This window comes from Pseudochaenichthys georgianus, chromosome 16 (assembly GCF_902827115.2).
Source record: "Pseudochaenichthys georgianus chromosome 16, fPseGeo1.2, whole genome shotgun sequence".
Lineage (NCBI taxonomy): Eukaryota > Metazoa > Chordata > Actinopteri > Perciformes > Channichthyidae > Pseudochaenichthys > Pseudochaenichthys georgianus.
In genome coordinates, this window is record NC_047518.2 from 22,998,145 (window position 1) to 23,012,010 (window position 13,866).

The following is a 13,866-nucleotide window of genomic DNA, read 5'->3' on the forward strand; positions in this document are numbered from 1 at the left end:
ACCTCTAGGTCTGAGGTCCTGCTGATTTCACAGACTAACGGTGTGTCCCATTCAAGACAGGGCAAATAAGGGAGGCCATCCACAAATAGAGGATACAACAGTTAGATGAGAGCATTGCTCATTTGAAGGTAATAAAACATGTAGTGATTTCTCTCCAGAAGCACAGCATCATGCACTTTTAGAGATCATTTGGGGATAATCGGACTGCAGGAGCTTCAGCACACAACTACTGTTTGAATGTGTCAATCTACCATGTTAATGATGCAAAATAAAGATAAGCAACACAAGTGATTCAAACTTACTGTCCAGGATTAATCCCACTAATGGCTCCTTCTCCTTATTGAGGATTTCCCACAATGCAAAGGGCTCCTGCGGGGTCTCAGGAAGTAGGCGGAGCATCAGAGAAATGGTGTAATCAGAGGGTAAACCTTCTGGGTGAAGGTACCTGGTACACAAGTGAAAGAAACACACACACACACACACACACACACACACACACACACACACACACACACACACACACACACACACACACACACACACACACACACACACACACACACACACACACACACACACACACACACACACACACACACACACACACACACACACACACACACACACACACACACACACACACACACACACACACACACAGTGAGCTTAGCTTGTGCCCTGAAGGAATGTATCCACAAGGTGTCATTTTCAATGTGCCGTTGTCTCTTTTCAGCTCTTGTGAACGCTCTCGTGTTTTTGGCTGCCTGGAACTGTCTTCCTGTGCCAGCGTCTTTTTGATCTCAGAGCGGCGTTTTTTTTTGTGCAGCTGCCTTCGAGCACTTTAGTTTCAAATGATCTCAGATTTAACTTTTCAGAGGGCTCGTCAATTGCACTTTTCACAGAATGAAGAATCATAGACTAAGGAGCTAAAGTTAAAGCTGGTTGAAAACCAAGAAAAAAGACTTCAGAGAAAGAACATTTGAAGCCATTGAAGCTCCCATCAAATTTGTGTATGCTTTGGTTTTATATTTCAATATTTACCTGTATTATATTGCTAAGTCAATATTTAAAACCATTTTTTCCAGCGTCTCTTTTTTGTTGTTGTTGTTATTTTCTTTTTTATTGTTTTTTTCCCCATAAAAATAAAATATACATACATACATAACAGCAGAGGTCAAGTTAACCGAATATTTTCCGTCTATGACGGATTTTTTTTTAACAATGACGGACAACTCTGAAAGCAGTCCGTCATTTTGACAGATTAGAACAAACTCGGAAAACAGCGCCAAAGTTTCCCCGCAGCGAGGCTCCGGTGTTATGCCGTGTTATGCATGCCCTCCAAAAGAAATTATACCGTTTCCAAACCTAACTCTGCCGTACAAATCATTGAAATGTCTGAGTTTTGGCTTTACGCTGTGCACGCTCCCGCGAGGTGCAGCAGCCATGCATAACACGGCGCATGTGAACCGTCGCCCCCCCCCCCGTTGACAGTTCACGAGCATGCTTCTCCCCCCCCCCCCGTCAGAGTTGTGTAAAGGCCGACAGGTCATTCTGGATTTTGACGGGAGTTTTACGATCCTGTCCGTCGTCAGCGAAAAAGTCTAGCGCAACCTCTGCAACACAGCCTGCTAAATGTATCACATATCAAGATATCAAAGTACCACGGCAAACTACACCAGAGACAGGACAATCACTGACAAGACGGACAAAACGGACAAAGGGAACATCACAGAGGTAGAGCATCATCCATGGCATACACGATATACATGATAGATATAGGGCATGAATACAACATGTGCAGTCGAGTTCCACATGTAGTATCACATTTCCAACACAAGTCAGAGCCTCTGAGTCCTAGCCTTGCCATTTTACTTGGAGTCCAATATGTTCGACTTTATAATTAATCAGACGTGTCTGTATTTCCCTTGAAACTTTAAACCATGACCCGGGGCGGCTGTGGCTCAGTGAATAGATTGCTGGACTTCGAATCAGGCAAGTTCGAGTCCCACTGCAGTCAGCATGTCGTTGTGTCCCTGGGCAAGACACTTCACCCCAAATTGTTCCTGTGGGGATTGTCCACAGTACTGAATGTATGTTAGTCGCTTTGGATAAAAGCGTCTAACAAATTACACGTAATGTAATGTAATTAGAGATGTCCCGATCCGATCACGTGATTTTCAAAAGATCGGAATCGGGAGAAAAAAATCGGGGATCGGGAATATTTTCTATTTTTTATAAAAATGTTTTTGTTTTTTTTAATGTTACAAAACAAAAATGACCATGTTCACGTCTTAAAGTCATCCTGAGGACTTAGTTTTGGTTTAAAATTACACAACATCATGTATGTGTTGCTTTCTTTGGGCTTGTTTTCATAGACCCGGTTGCTTATTTCTCTGAAATCTGGCAACAGAGTGGGCGCAGTGTCTAATAGTAGCAGTAAGCTAACGAGAGGCTACGTTCAGCTGGTGACTCGGGAGTCGGGACAGAGAAAATGCCAGGAGTTTGGAAATATTATAAAATTGAAAGCGAAGGCAGTGTAACAGCCAGATGCAATGTTTGCAAGGCAGAGGTTCCGCGTGGTGGAAAGAACAGAGCTACGTTCAACACGACCAATCTAATACGCTACCTGAGAAACAAACACCAACAACAACACGACGAGTACACAGCGGCCACTCGGCTAACGGCACTGAAACAACCGACACTTTCAGAGACTTTTAAAAGGAAAGAGAAACTGCCCCAGAACAGCGAAAAGGCCAAACAAATAACAGCCAAGATAGCTGAATTCATCGCGTTGGATGACCAGCCGTTATCTGTTACCTTTTTTTTCTCTTAATGCATTGCATAAAGATCGGATCGGGAAAAATCGGTATCGGCAGATTGTCAAAATCAAATGATCAGAATCGGATCGGGAGAAAAAAAAGGTGATCGGGACATCCCTAAATGTAATGACCCAATAATTTCCCCCCATGTTTCACCAGTTATCTCTTCCCCTATGTCCTTCTCCCAGCATCTCTTAAGGCCTACACATTTGGGTGGATGAGACTCCCTCATAACCTCTCACCAATTCCAATTAAGGTTCCAGCGGGGACCTTGTTTCCTGCGTGTCCCTCTCCACCTCTGTTTCTTACTTACTTGCTACCCTTTTCCCTCAACCTATCCTAAGGGAGTACATACACGTTAGTTTAGCTGCTATAGGCTCGGACTGTCGGGGGACGCCTTACTTCTTCCTTCTGTACTCTCATGTTCTGATTAACCCAGCCTCCCCCAACATTTTTTTTTTGTTGCTATATCTACGCCGGGATCCTGAGTCGTGGCTGATCCTGTTGCTGCGGTCCTGCCTGACTCTCAGGGCCGCCCCTCCCTACAGGCCAATCACGCAGGCTGCATGGGGCCCGCCTTGCGCAGGGGGCCCCGCCCAGAGGGCCTCAGCTGCTGTGCGCAGTTCTCCACTCAGTTCTCCGCACACCCTCCGCGAGAGTGAGAGTGAGAAGTGAGAAGGGGAGCACGTCTGTAACCCGACACCGTTGCAATGAATTGACATCTGACCAATCACGGCTTTGATACGGCCACTAGTGCAGGTGAAGAGATGTCGGTGAAAAGACAGTTTCAGTCTGGCACAAGCAAGAGGGGAAAAAAACAAAACATGAAGAAACTAGAGCATCACTCGAAGGTGGGTTATTATATGAGTCAAATGTACAACTTGCGAATGTTGTATAAGTCAAATTGCCAATTGCCATATTAAAACATCAGCTGCAATTCACGACATGAAGAAGGCAGTCTCTGCAGAGCATCAGGCTAATGGAGATGCACTTATTTCCAGCATTCTTTATTTAACATTCATTCAAGTATTGTATGCCTTTTATCTGCTAATGTACTGGAGGAAGAGTGATACACTGTCTGTCTAGTTGGCTTACATAACAGTTAAAGTTTACAGCCTAAAACACATGGAGCATTTTTCCCCTTTTATTCATTTTTATGTCAATTTGCACATTTCATGGTGATGCTCAGCCTCTCCCCTTAACTCCTAACAGTCATCATCATGTCAACCACAACACAGAGAAATACTGATAGAAATGTGTGTGTAGTTGTTGATACATTGCTGACAGAGGGAACTACATTTGAATACAGATTTAAGAAATATCAGTTTTTGAGCATGTCATAAGCATGTTTTGTCTTGACTATATTACAACTAAATTATAATAAAATAATATAGTATTTATATTATTGAATTGATTATGATTATGATTATTATGATTAATAGAAGTAGTTTATTTGCATTCATTATATTTTAATCTTTTTGAGGCTAGTATTTGGCAGGAAATGCAGACGTAAATGCACATTTACCATTTACATCACTGTATACAAAAGTAACTGTGTTGATACTAATAATAAACAGGAATTATATTTGCAAAGTAGCGTTTGTGTTTCACTCCTGTCGGTTGGGGGGGGGCCTCATCTCACAATGTCGCTTGGGGCCCCAAGTTGGCCAGTGGCGGCCCTGCTGACTCTCATCATACTACTTCCCTGATGGCTCCCACAGGATTGTTGACATCTTCGTAGATTCATCTTCTTATTATAGACACATGCATTTCCAAACATTTGGTCTACCTATGTTGTAAATGTATTATCTCTTCGATTTACACACGGCATCTATTGCACGTCTGTCTGTCCTGGGAGAGGGATCCCTCCTCTGTTGCTCTCCCTGAGGTTTCTCCCATTTTTCCCTTTAAACTGTGGGTTTTCTCTGGAAGTTTTTCCTCGTACCATGTGAGGGTCTAAGGACAGAGGGTGTCGTTTTCTCATACTGATATTCTGCGCAAACTGTGCTGTTGTATTTGTTGTAAAGTGTCCTTATTGCAAAGTATTTCTACTGTATGTACAGCACTTTGGCTCAACCAAAAATTAAAAAATGTGCTATATAAATAAAACTTCATTTGATAAGGTTATAAAAGCATGACGTTTTAGGTGCCAGTCTCCTTCTGGCCTGACCTGTATCTCTGTTTTTGAAATAAGTGGTAATTATTTAAGACGTGTCAGGATACAACTCAGGACACAAAGTACTTCCAAAAGTCCCTACCTGGGAGTCTATGCTTTTTCCTTAATTGTTCGAAGGAAATAAATTGATCTCCTTCAAATAGATCCCCAAAATAAACAATTACCAATTTCAACCACCCAGACCAGTAAATAGTTTTTTTGCCTATTTTCAAATTTGAATTATGCCATAGTGACGTTTTACGAGTAAAAGTGGGGTTTTTCCAGCGTCTCTTAATGCTTTGAAGCCTCTTAATAATTTGTGGTCATGGTCTAAATCTGAAATGTGAAACCTATTTAATATGCATAAGGCAACATCTTAATGGAACATGAAGACATGACCTATAACACCTTAATCATTTAATGAAATGTACCGATTGGGCATGGTCTAATCAGACTAGACACAATAATGGATTTCTAAAAGTGTCCTGTGTGAGCAATGACAATTAAATTAAACCCAAAGAGATATACAATACGATTTATGGTGCATTTGCATATGTGAAAAGCAGACCATCAATCATTGCCTCAATTTATTCTGTGAGAGGCTTCTCTGTTGCTCCGGTCAGGGAAAACACACAGCATTAAATGTGTAAAAACTGCATTTTGTGTAAGTTTTGATAAATAGGCATAGACAGTGTATTTAGATCAACTCCTCGGATAAATGATTCATTTAGAGTCTAGCTACTACATATTGAAATACAGTCTTGCTTAATTTTAACAGGCTTGAATCCTACAATCTTCAAGATCACTTTTTGTGGTTGTTAGCATTGGGAGCATTGACTAGAAAGTATAACACAGCCAAGGTGTTATGAGTTGGACTTGAACCCTTCTATCCTAAAATATCATCCAAACAAAGATAAAGGGAAACTCTTACAGTAAGTTGGGACATTTTCATTGGCAGGACTGTTAAATACTTCCAGCAGCCTGTGTATATGAGGGCTGATGATTCAAAGTCCTCTGGTGTTTGTGTCCCGCTGACAGTCACCACCCCCGTGTCCAGGGGAGGAAGGGAGTGTCGCTTAGCAAACAACAGCAGGGAAGGATACAAATAAATCTAAAGAACAAATGCAGTAAAAAGCTTTTGGCCTTGTTATAGCAGAATGTTTAATACAGCGTATTTCTGGTATATTCATTTAATGTCACATGGTATAAGCTATATGATGTGTGTTACGGAGTTGGGTCACACAGAGTTAGAGAGACAATGGTCGTTCTGAATTATCAATAGATGTATTCATTTTAAGTGAGCTGACATCGAGGTTGGAGGAAGTTCAGAGAAGGCCATAAAAACAGTTAACCTTTGTTAGTTGACTACTCCTAAAGGACGTCATGAGATAAGTAAACTTTCGACATCTGGAACATACAAGTATAGCATTCAGAGGCAGAACACGTGATATCGTGTGTTAGCTAATGTAAGGAAATGTGTGTGCGTCATGTCAAGAGTCCTATATATGTTTCTGTAAAGTTCTACTGCTTGGGAGCATTGCTGTAGAACTGCTTGAGAGCAGAGGTAATGTTTTCCTCGTTATTATTGATTGTTGTACAACGAAATAATAATTGATCAACTATACCTGTGTTTGTGTTTTTTGATCCCTCTCTGTTTCATTCTTTCCTGTTGTGAGTGCTAAATTGCCACATCAGCCTAATAGGAGTCAACTGCATTTGTGCATGCACTGTATTTAATAAAATAAATGCTACAACTTGAAAAGTTAACATGCAGCTATTCTTTATATTTATATATTTTATATTATATTTAAATTATTTTATGATATTGAATATTTTTTTCCAGGTATCTCTTTGAAAAGGGATGTTTATCTCAATTAAACTTCAACAAATGAACTGAAATGAACAAACCCGTCGACCCTATAACTTATTATTATACATGCCTGTGTAATGTTTGTAAATGTAAAAAAGTGATTTGATCATTAGTTTCTTGGCTGCTTTGGGATTACCGTTAGCCTTGGTTCAGAGGTCTAATCTATGAGGTGTGTGAAGAGAAATACATTAATTAAATCTGCTGTGTGTTCAACTGCAAAAGATGGATGCGAGAAAAATGGAGGCATGATCAAGCACAGCAAATCAAACTCTTACAGACGGCTATGACGCACAATTTGTTAACTTTCCAAACCAAATTTCTAGGATCCAATCTAATGAATGCTTTTGAAAACAGAAGTAAATGTACCATGTACTATTTACAGTGTTTCAGTACTCACTTGGTGGGCTGCGACACCATTGCGTCTCGATGTAGTCTGTAACACGGGAAGGTGTTGAACGAGCCCGGCTCCAGAGAGACTCCAGGTATGGTGCTGTACTCCTTCTCTACCAGGCCGAACTTCTCCATCATACGGAAACCTTCAGGAGGCAAATCATCATTACCTTATTCTCAATGTGATCACTGTAATTACAATCATTACTGCTAAACATGGAGTGCAGCCTCATTATGTGTCATTATCTTATTTTGCTTTTTTTTTGCCAACTTGTTTTTCCTGTGTGGCTGTAGTACAGTGTCTTATGTTCCTTGTTTTTACCTGCCATTGTGTTACCACTCATCAACACAGACGGACAGGCTGAAAGACAGAAAAGAGTCTGTTAGGTCATCCTTAACATTTTCAATTATGAATGAATCTTCTTTTCTGAACTCGTGTTTTTTCTGGTCTCTCTCCCCCTCTGTTTGAAATCCAAGGTTGTTTACTCACTGGCGGTAGCAGCCTCACAGACAAAAGTAATGAGCTGCTCTTCTATTTTCTTCACAGCATCCAAATCGTCCACAAAGAAGACGTGTCTATCGCTGGGCTTGCTGGCAATATTCACTAGCTCTCCGTAGTCCGCGTCCGCAAAGCCAATGGCAAAGATGATATAGCCTGAGAACGGAGTTAAACAAGAGAATTCATTACAGGTTTAAAGTCATTAGAAAGGATTAAAAGGAGTCATGTAACATATTGTGAGCTATGGGTTTCAAACCTACTGCATGGTTAAAGAGTGTCATATCCTTCAACAATAGAAATACAGTACGTAAAGCTTCCAAGGAATTAAAAGGGGGAGTGGGGATATGTCCTTCATTTTGTATGACAATATCAAGGAATCCCATATCCCCTTATATCGACATTCAATATTTGTTGTTTAAAAACTATCAATGCTTTTTGTCTGTGTTTGGTTTATAAAATACTCACCATCCATCTGCATCTCCTTGGACACTTTGTTGACATCGTCTTGTGAACGTCCGTCAGTGAGAACAACCAGGACTTTAGGAACGCCTCTTCTAGCTCCGCCCTCCGGGGTGAAAATTGAATCCTTGACATGTTTGATTGCCCGACCTGATGCAAAACGAAAGGAAACATCTTGGTTTTCCAATCGTGAAAGTATTCATAATGAAAAAGTAAATATAGAACCACTTCAAAATGTTTGATCTTTAAATGTATTTCAACTTCCCAGGTCCATTGACTTCTATAAAACAAAAACTTTCAGAAACTTAAATTAGATAATCAATCACAGTACACAATGTCTGCTTTAGTTACATTCATAAATGAGGCATACTGTTAGTTATAGCAAAGCACTGATGCAAAAATGGTATTGTCTGATTAGCATTAGCTGTTTTCAATATACTCCTTGGCTGAGACACAGCCTATGTGGCTAATAACGTTCAATCATATTCATGCAGGTATACAGCAGGAAATTAAAACCGGACACTTATCACTGTTACTCTGCTGATTACTTTCATGGCTGCACTACTTGCTGACGCAGCTCCTTCTACCCGAACCTCCTCCTCATGTGTCAAATTGTTGATTTAATGCTCATGTATGTTTATTAAAAGAGGATTATCTCGCTCAGCAGAATCCTTGTTGCTGCTCGGATTATTTAAGAGCTTCCTCAAACAGCAGAGCCTTTTCTGCAAAACCCTACAGTATAAATACTTCTTACAAATAGTCATTTGCTTTAAATAAGTGTCTCTGACAGCTTTTACAACGTTGAGAAAAAATAAAAGCTGCCAAGCTATTTTTTCAAGTCTCTTTTTCTTTCATGTTGTGGTAAAATGATTGTTAACAGATAGCTGCCTTGAGGCAATAACACAATAGAAACATAAAACAGTAAAGCAATGCTATAGCATATGTTCATAGTACCAATACAAGTGAAAAAACCACTAGTTTGGTCCTTTATGCAGTGCTAGACTCCCTCCACTCCCATCTGATGCAACATTTTGAACAAAGGAATAAGTTCTTGGCAAACCAAACGTATTGGAAGCACAGGTATCTTCATTAAAAGTCTGAAGAAATCTTCTTCCCCTCCTCGAGCATGGGGGATATTGCTGGTGACCTTTGCTAAAAATCGTATATAGGTATTAATTATAAAACAATTCTTCCACCGGCATTATTAAAAACAATTTCCATCCCATAATTATTTTAACGTGACAAAAAGTGACCGAGAAGCTCCTGAAACTAGATTCAGGCGGATTTGCTATCAGCATGTCAAATATGCCAGGAAGCACACAATGTTTGATGTGTTTCAATCACACCTGAACACTAAAAGATGAGACAAAGATGTAAATGTCAAAAAGTTAAAAGGATATGAACCTTTGGCAGTGTGCACATTACTTGCTAATGGACTTAATTAGTCAATCAAATCTGTCTAGACAGCTTTAAAAGGTTTCAACAACGACAAAGCAGCCATGGCTGTTTTCAATGCATGTTTGTCAGTGAATTAATGATGCCTCATTGTTTTTCAAGACCCTCAATAAACACTCAAGTTATCGAAAAAACAAAAAAACATTATCCGTTTTTTTATTAACAAGGTTAAAAGGATAAATCGAAAGCAATTGGCTGAAGTAAACTGTCTTTTTTATTATATTTCTATTGATCTACTGCTCTCCAGAGTGAGTGTTCCTACTTCTACTCCTGAAACGGGAACTTAACAACTGTTTTGACTTCTATAAAGATGATCAATTGTTTATTATTAATAATATCCAGCAACATTTACAAGATATATAAAACTTTCCTTCCAGGTTCCTAATTATTCCAAACTATAAAAAGCGTTCACACATTTTGAATATAAACATTAATGTGGGTGCAAATATACTCATTTTTTAACATAGTCCCTTGACCGTCTTCCCACAAAGGAAGGTTATTTCTATTTAATGCCAATTTTAGCATATTGTCCATTATGCCTTGCTCTTCTACTCAACAAATAACTAATCTACTCATCTCCACCTGACCTTTTCATAATTAAATGGACAATCACTGTCATTAATCCTCTTAACTCCCTGTGTCCTCTAACACTCTCTTCTCTCACTCCTCCTGTGTTAAAGAGTGTGTCTGAGAGGGTGCCAGGTATAGGGGAACTCGCCTATAAAAACAATACTAGAAAGAGTCTGGTTTTATATGTGTGTATGCTTTCTCTGTCTCCACATTTCTAACCAAACCAAAACCCTCATACCACATTGCCTGCTCCATCGATTTTTTGAACATTTTGAACATAGAAATCAATATGGAAAGACACACGCACTGACACAGAGAGAGTAGTGTATACATATACAGTAAATATATATTAATGTGTATGTATGTATATATACACACAAATAAATAAACACACGTATGCATTTATATAGATATATCAAGACTTTAAAGCTACAGTTACATTTAATCAGTCATTCCCCCAAGCCACTCAGAGGCTTATGTCTAGATACTGGTAGCTCTTGCAGCTCTGTTGTCGACATAGAGCGGAGTTAGTGGGCAACACCCAGATGAGAAACAGTGAGCAAATGTGATGCAGGTTGCTATCTAAAATAGTACATTTGCCACCTAAAATAGTACATTTTAAATTAGATTAAAGACGCTAAATCAACTTTCAAATGTTATCAAAAATAACGTTACATTGAAATATGCAAAGCTTTGCATTTTTTTAATCATTCATTCAAAAGTGTTTTCTTGACCCAAGCGGTATAACACAGTGGATATAAAGTAATCTAGTCATTTATTACAGTAAAGCATGAAAAAGGGTGGGGTTTCTTGTTGGCTAACAGGAATTAGACCCAGTGAGGCCCTGATGGTCTCTAAGGAGAAGTTGAGGTTTGAGAATGAAGAAAAGGAAATATATTTGGGTTTTAATGCAATCTTCAGTTGTAAAAGCCAAAAAAGACTGCTGATCTTTCTCTAAATGGACCAGAGGAGTAAGATGCAAGTAAGGAGGTTCAGGTACTTACTGAATGAATGAATGAATGAATGTATGTATGTATGTATGTATGTATGTATGTATGTATGTATGTATGTATGTATGTATGTATGTGTGTGTGTATGTGTGTGTGTGTGTATGTGTGTATGTGTGTGTGGTGTGTGTGTATGTGTGTGTGTGTGTGTGTGTGTGTGTGTGTGTGTGTGTGTGTGTGTGTGTGTGTGTGTGTGTGTGTGTGTGTGTGTGTGTGTGTGTGTGTGTGTGTGTGTGTGTGTGTGTGTGTGTGTGTGTGTGTGTGTGTGTGTGTGTGTGTGTGTGTGTGTGTGTGTGTGTGTGTGTGTGTGTGTGTGTGTGTGTGTGTGTGTGTGTGTGTGTGTGTGTGTGTGTGTGTGTGTGTGTATGGATGGATGGATGGATGGATGGATGAAGTAGGCTATTTGTATGCTTCAGCATCAAGATTTACAGGGATGGGGGAAATCAAACCTTAAGCATGAATAAAGATTAATTTAACTGAACAGAAGAAACAGCTCTCTTATTTTATTTAAGTTGTGTGGGTGTCTCTATTGGAAATAAGGACAGCCTAAAGAATAGGTATTATGTGTGAGGTACTGAAGAGGATTAATGATACACCGAGGCAGTGGAGTGTGTTTGTATATGTGTACATGTGGGTAAGAGGAGATAAGAAAGGGAAATATTGTGAATCTGTGAGCGTTATCATAACCTTTAGAGCTAGGATCGCCCCCTTTTCTCTTTGTGTGGGGAAGAATAAATGTCATGGTTTATTTTCTGTTCTGCTGTGGACCACATGCACACACACACACTGTCCTGTGAGCAATACATCATGCTTCCACCTGTAAGAAGGTACGGTTGATGTATGTGTCTACAGTAAGAGGAATAGGGAGGAATGGGAAAACATAAGAGTAAACAGAAGATGAAAAATATGGGACAGAAAAAAGGAAGGATGCTGAGAGAAAAAAGAAGGTAACAATAATGAGGAGGAAGAAAGGAGGATTTATAAAAGGAAAATAAAGTAGCAGCAAAGTAAGGGAGGAGAGGACAGTAGGAGGTTGGCAAGAGTGCAGAGAAGTTTGATCAAAGGAAAGAAGAGGAGGAAGCCGGAGGAAGAGATAAGTGGGGAGATAATGGCTGATAGCAAAGCTCAAGGACACAATAACGCTGAGCGGACACTGAGCCAAGACGGAGACTTTAGGATGGTTAGAGTCCTGTGAGCAACCAGCATTAGCGGTAAAGACACATCAAGGCTTGGAGGTTGTACGCTGACATTCACCCTGTTTGTTTTATCCCAGCTGGCAGTTTCACATGAGCGTTACTGCTGATTCAAAACCCCTGAACTGCTTGAATCCTGCTCCCACATTAAAGTCTTCCCTCTCTGCAGTATCTGATCTTCATGAAGACAATCCAAACACAACATTGTTTTAAGTTCACCTGTAAAGAATTCTTCTGTTGGAAAAAATATTTGAAGCTCATTGTTGATCTTGAAAATAGCAGACAAACAATCTCAGACAAAGCTAGTAGCTGTTCTGGAGCTTCTGTTAAATCACACAGTCGTTCTCAACAGGAGTTTGTGGTCATGAAAGGTTGGACAAACGAAGGAACGCTCCAGACATGCAGCTTTCTCAACTTGTGCTGGGATTGTTTTTCACAACTGCTGCTGCTTCCAAAGCTATGAATGAACTTTTAATCTCAAGCCAACAACGACAAAAGGTCCTTAAAGGAAAACTTTGTAGTATTGAAGAAAACTTTGAGAACATTTTTTTTAATTCATCCAGCTGTATTTTGCACATGTGTTTACACATAAACTTTACTATTTATTTAATACACTCATAGATGATTAAGCACGGTTGTTTTATAAGTAAGGTTTAAGCCAAAAACGTGTATGTTTTTGGGATGTAGTTCGCAAACTACAGGACACATATAAATTGTAGATTATACTACATGCGCTGTGTGAGAGCTTGCAAACAGATGATTGTATATACTGTTGCTGTTGTTCAACGCGGTACACCTGTACTTTCATTCTTGATCTTCATTTACTGTAGAGGCATGTGAGATACATTTCATCATACCACAGGTTGAGTGACTGAACATCAACAACTCAATGACAAATTAGGCAACTCTATCTGCTGAGGGAAAGTGTGCAATACAATTGAAAACTCCACAATAACTAACATGACATTATTGGTCACCATGTTGAAGAGTCTTTTAAATAAAGGTATTAAACAGAGATTTTAATATGCCGGTCTTGTTGTGTTGCCTGAGCTAAGATTACATCAATCCAATGACACACAGCTCTTACCCGTCTTGGTGTTTCCTCCCTTGTATCTGATGCTTTGAATGGCTTCCAACAGCGCTTCCTTGTTGCTATGGGAACTCAGCTGGAATTCTGTCCGTGCGTCGTCGCTGAACTGAGCGATGGCGACCTGCAGACAGACACACAGACAGATAAGTGAAATCAGTTCAACTATTATGTCAAAATTAAATTAAAGCAACTTAACCAACTTGTTTCGTTGTGTTTTTGGTATAAAGGAATAGTTTAAACGAAAATGCAAATCTAGTCTTCATCTGCTCATCGAATAACATGGCATACGTGTGCATCTGTGCAGATTTGTTTTTGTACAATTGACATTATGTGAGCACTATGATGCCAAATGTACGGAG

The 13,866-nt window shown here is 39.6% G+C and overlaps 1 protein-coding gene across 1 annotated transcript in view; it reads right to left on the reverse strand.

Annotated features, from left to right (window-relative positions):
• Positions 1-13,866, reverse strand: part of col14a1a (collagen, type XIV, alpha 1a) — a 107,073-nt gene that overhangs the window by 62,972 nt on the left and 30,235 nt on the right. Inside the window, exons 22-27 of the mRNA XM_034102195.2 lie at positions 13,505-13,628; positions 8,199-8,342; positions 7,725-7,889; positions 7,557-7,595; positions 7,242-7,380; positions 303-445 (exon numbers count right to left, since the gene is read on the reverse strand). Of these exons, the coding sequence (XP_033958086.2) occupies positions 303-445; positions 7,242-7,380; positions 7,557-7,595; positions 7,725-7,889; positions 8,199-8,342; positions 13,505-13,628 (754 nt within the window). The remainder of the gene's footprint in view (positions 1-302; positions 446-7,241; positions 7,381-7,556; positions 7,596-7,724; positions 7,890-8,198; positions 8,343-13,504; positions 13,629-13,866) is intronic.